This window comes from Suricata suricatta, chromosome 12 (genome assembly GCF_006229205.1).
Source record: "Suricata suricatta isolate VVHF042 chromosome 12, meerkat_22Aug2017_6uvM2_HiC, whole genome shotgun sequence".
NCBI lineage: Eukaryota > Metazoa > Chordata > Mammalia > Carnivora > Herpestidae > Suricata > Suricata suricatta.
The window spans coordinates 8,734,681-8,738,883 of NC_043711.1; the positions used below are offsets into that span (position 1 = coordinate 8,734,681).

General features: G+C 53.1%; 1 protein-coding gene across 4 annotated transcripts in view; it reads right to left on the bottom strand.

Annotated features, from left to right (window-relative positions):
• Positions 1–4,203, bottom strand: part of TRMT1 (tRNA methyltransferase 1) — an 11,507-nt gene that overhangs the window by 5,520 nt on the left and 1,784 nt on the right. For 2 of the 4 annotated variants that reach the window (XM_029919019.1, XM_029919018.1), the window contains exons 1-5: positions 3,004–3,081; positions 2,487–2,771; positions 2,344–2,399; positions 1,949–2,091; positions 1,593–1,780 (exon numbers count right to left, since the gene is read on the bottom strand). In XM_029919019.1, the coding sequence (XP_029774879.1) occupies positions 1,593–1,780; positions 1,949–2,091; positions 2,344–2,399; positions 2,487–2,746 (647 nt within the window). In that variant the 5' untranslated portion in view covers positions 2,747–2,771; positions 3,004–3,081. Of the gene's footprint in view, positions 1–1,592; positions 1,781–1,948; positions 2,092–2,343; positions 2,400–2,486; positions 2,772–3,003; positions 3,082–4,203 lie in introns of those variants that run through there. The other 2 variants (XM_029919020.1, XM_029919021.1) reach the window with 2 other exon arrangements.

A 4,203-nucleotide genomic window follows, 5' to 3' on the forward strand; every position in this document is an offset into this window, starting at 1 on the left:
GGAGTATTACTCAGCAATCAGAAAGAATCAAATCTTGCCATTTGCAACTACGTGGATGGAACTTGAGGGTATCCTGCTAAGCGAAATGAGCCAATCAGAGAAAGACAAATGTCATATGACTTCACTCCTATGAGGACTTTAAGATACAAAACAAGGGCACCTGGGTGGCTCAGTCGGTTAAGCCTCCAGCTTCGGCTCAGGTCAGATCTCACGTTTGTGGGTTCGAGCTCACGTCGGGCTCTGTGCTGACAGCTAGCTCAGAGCCTGGAGCCTGCTTCCGGTTCTGTGTCTCCCTCTCTCTCTGCCCCTCCCCCTCTCATGCTCTATCTCTCTCTGTACCCAAAATAAATAAAACATTAAAAAAAAAAGATACAAAACAGATGAACGTAAGGGAAAAGAAGCAAAAATAATATAAAAACAAGGGGGCGGACAAAACACAGGAGACTCTTAAATACAGAGAACAAACTGAGGGCTGCTGGAGGGGTGTGGGTGGGGGGATGGGCGAAATGGGGCAGGGGCATTAGTAGGACACTTGTTGGGATGAGCGGCGGGCATTGTATGCAGGGGATGAACCGCTGGATTCTACTCCTGAAATCCTTATTGCACTAGATGCTAACTTGGATGTAAACTAAAAATAAATTAATTCATCAAAAACTAAACTAAACTAAACTAAAATAGAAACCATAGGGGAATCTGAGTGCATTAGCTGGTTGGACCACCCAGTGACCCGTGACCAGCTCGGGTCATGGTCCTGGATGTCGTGGGATCGAGCCCTATTCTACCCTTAGCACGGAGCCTGCTTGGGAGTCTCTCTCTCTTTCCCTCTGTCCCTCTCCCCTATTCATGCACTCTCTGTCTCCAAAATAAGAAAATAAAAATGGAAATAAAATGGGAACCATAATGGCTATCTAAGCATTATCTCTTATTTGATCAGCAGACCAACTCCTGTAACACTAACATTCTCATTTTATTTTTTTAATGTTTTATTTGTTTTTGATACAGAAGGAGACAGAACATGAGAGGGGGAGGGGCAGAGAGAGAAGGAGACACAGAACCGGAAGCAGGCTCCAGGCTCTGAGCTAGCTGTCAGCACAGAGCCCGACGCGGGGCTCGAACCCATGAACATGAGATCTGACCTGAGCCGAAGCCGGACGCTTAACTGACTGAGCCCCCCAGGTGCCCCAACATTCTCATTTTATAAATAATAAAACTGGGAGTGAGGGGGGCATCTGGGTGGCTCAGTTGGTTAAGCATCTGACTTCGGCTCACGGTCATTATCTCACAGTTTGAGAGTTCAAGCCCTACATCGGGCTCTGTGCTGACAGCTTGGAGCCTGGAGCCTGCTTCAGATCCTGTGTCTCCGCCTCTCTGAGCCCCTCCCCGCCCCTCCCCTACGTGTGCTCTGTCTGTGTCTCTCAAAAATAAATAAATGTAAAAAAAAAAGAAAAAGAAAAAGAAAACTGAGGCTCAGAGAGGCTAAGGCACTCTTCCAAGGTCGCACAGCAAGAATATGACAGACTTAGGATTTGAACCCAGGCAGCCTTGCCCTAGCATGCGCCTTCCAGCCATCGGCTCTGCTGCCCCAAACCTACCGGGCATCTGCCTGCCTCGGATGCACCAGGTGGGCCACACCGTTGAGCTGCACGTTGCGGCACATGAGATCCACGGCTCGGGCAGAGGCATCGTTGGCGACCACACACCGGAGTCCAGGCACCTCTCGTGCAAAGCGAATGGAACGGAGGCCCGAGGCTGCCAGACCCTCCAGCACTCGAAGGCCCTCCTGTTGGAGTAATCAGGGAGCCCCACTCACGTGGACACCTCCATCTTCTCCTGGCCGCCAAGGAGCCCCCACCACCCACTTCCTATAGCTCTCTGGCCAGGAGCCTTCCTCCCTCCATTACTGGAGGACTCCAGGGCCCCGCCGCCTCCTCCTCTGTCCAGGCCCCACCTCACAGATCTCCCCGACGCCAGCTGTTCGAGGTTGGTCTCCGGGGGCCACGGGTGCACCGTCTTTCAGTTCAGCCTTTTCCTCCTCTTGCTCTGACAAGTCCACAACCACCTTTTGCACGTCCTTCTCACCTGGCACCTTGACTGGCCACCCAGAAGCACAAGTCAGCGGATCTCAAAGCTCCCTCTGGGAGCCCTCCCCCTATTCCTCGGTATACAGAAGTTTGATGGGAGAAAATCTCCCTCAGAGCCCCTGGGGAAAGCCTGAAGGAAATGGACCCAGGGCCTGCTATGTGGCTAGAGACTTTTAGAACTTTAAGGGAAAGCGCCGCGGGGCAGAGAGAGAGCTCAGCGTGACCCCCCTGGTCCCCCCAAGGAGCCTGGATCTGAACTCACTCTGGATTCCTTTGGCCCCAAGCTGAATGCGAGCAAACTCGGTGATCACGGCACATCTGCGGGAGACGGACGGTTAGCTCGCACTCCCTCATCTTGCAGATCCACTGCCCCTCTTGCCAGGCTGACCCCAGACCCCTGCTCACGTCAGGTCCCTGTTGAACTCTTGCACTGGGTTGTAGAAGACTTCGTTGGCGCTGGGGAAGGCTATCTTGGCGGCCCCCTCGGTGACTACTGTCTCCTGGGCCTCGGGTGCGCGCTCTTCTCCGCACGGCTCGGAGCCGTTCTCCATTTCGGCCGGGTGCGGCGGCCCTTGCGGGTACCCCTCCATATACCGGGCTCTGCAGAGACTGCGGGCGGAGCGGAGAGTCAGACTCAGCCACAGAACGATCCTCGCACGGGGCATCCGCGGGGGCCTCTCCTTGCCAAGCCTGGTTTGGGGGGCGGGGGAGGACACACGAAGAGCATCAGAGAGCCGCGTCCCCGGGCCAGGCGTCCTCTACATCAACATCAGGAAAGCTTAAGAAGAGCTTGCGGCCTCGGTAAGCTGACACTACACCCCATCCTCGGAGTGCCGGCCCCCGAGAAGCCAGAGGCCGGAAGCCCTCGAGCGGGCCCGACACTGGCCTGGATCCCTCCCCGCGTCGCCCACGCCCTTCTCACCGTCGCACCCGGCGCACAGGACCGAAGTAGCCTGGGTGCACGTTTCCCAGATTAGGACCTGGGCGACGCCATGTTGGCACAGTGGGAGGGCGGATCACATGACCGAATCTAGCCAGTCAGTGACGCTACCTACAGTGGGGGGCCGGGATCAAAATGCTCGGCGGAAAGCTCGGAAAGTGGTGTGGAAAGCCTTCCTCGTGTCGGCTCCCCTGGGAGGGGACGCATCACTCGCCCCATTTCACGGATGAGGAAGGTGAGGCTCAGAAAGGGGGCAGTAAGCGGAGAAATCCAACATCTACTGGTCGGCTTCTGTGTATTGAGTGCTGTAAACACCTTATTTCGGGTCACTCTGCAGGAATAATTAAGACTCTCAAGTCAGATTTACTGACTCCGAATCCCAGTCCTATCCCATGTTCTTGGCAAATTACTTGAACCCTCTGGGCTTCACCTTCCATACCTGTAAAGTAAGAATGCTAACTTCCAATATAGAGCAAAGATTAAGGGACAGAATGCCTGTAAAGTGTGTAAAGCATCCTCTCTTCCGTAGTAAGTTCTCAGTAGGTTCTAACTGGTGTATGACTGGAGGAGAGCGTGGTGGCCTGTACTGCCTGGATTCCAGTCCCAGTTCGCCTTCCTACTTGCTCTTGCCTCTCTTTATGCTTAAGTTTGCCCACTTGCGAAATGGACACAACTTCTTAACCTTCGTTATTGCGTAGTGGTGAGTTTTAAATGACTCCGTGCAGCTTAAATGCTTAGAACAGAATCTGATGGGGTATATACATAAAAGCGTCAACTTCATCGTCGATTCTTGATTCTGAGTTTGAATCCTGGCACCCTCCATCACATACTTGCTGGATATCTTGAGCAGGTTTTTTTTCTCATCTCTGTGTGCCGCCCTTTCTATGAAAGTGTTTATACGTATGTAGTAATTTTTGCTTAAAAACTGTTACTGTGACGTTTAGACAAAATAATTCCCATAAAGTGCCTAAAATAGTGCCTGGCACAATAAATAGAAGTCATTGTTGTTTTCGTTTTACAGGAAACGAATGACCCAAAAGGCGAAGAGACTTGTCCAAGGTCACGGAACTAGGAAGTGGCGGGGTCGGGAGTCGAATTCTCCTGCAGAGTCAAGGTACAGCGGGGTACCCTGAGGGGCGAAGGGGCGCGCTCGGCGCTCAGCTGGCCTTGTCTCGGGGGCGG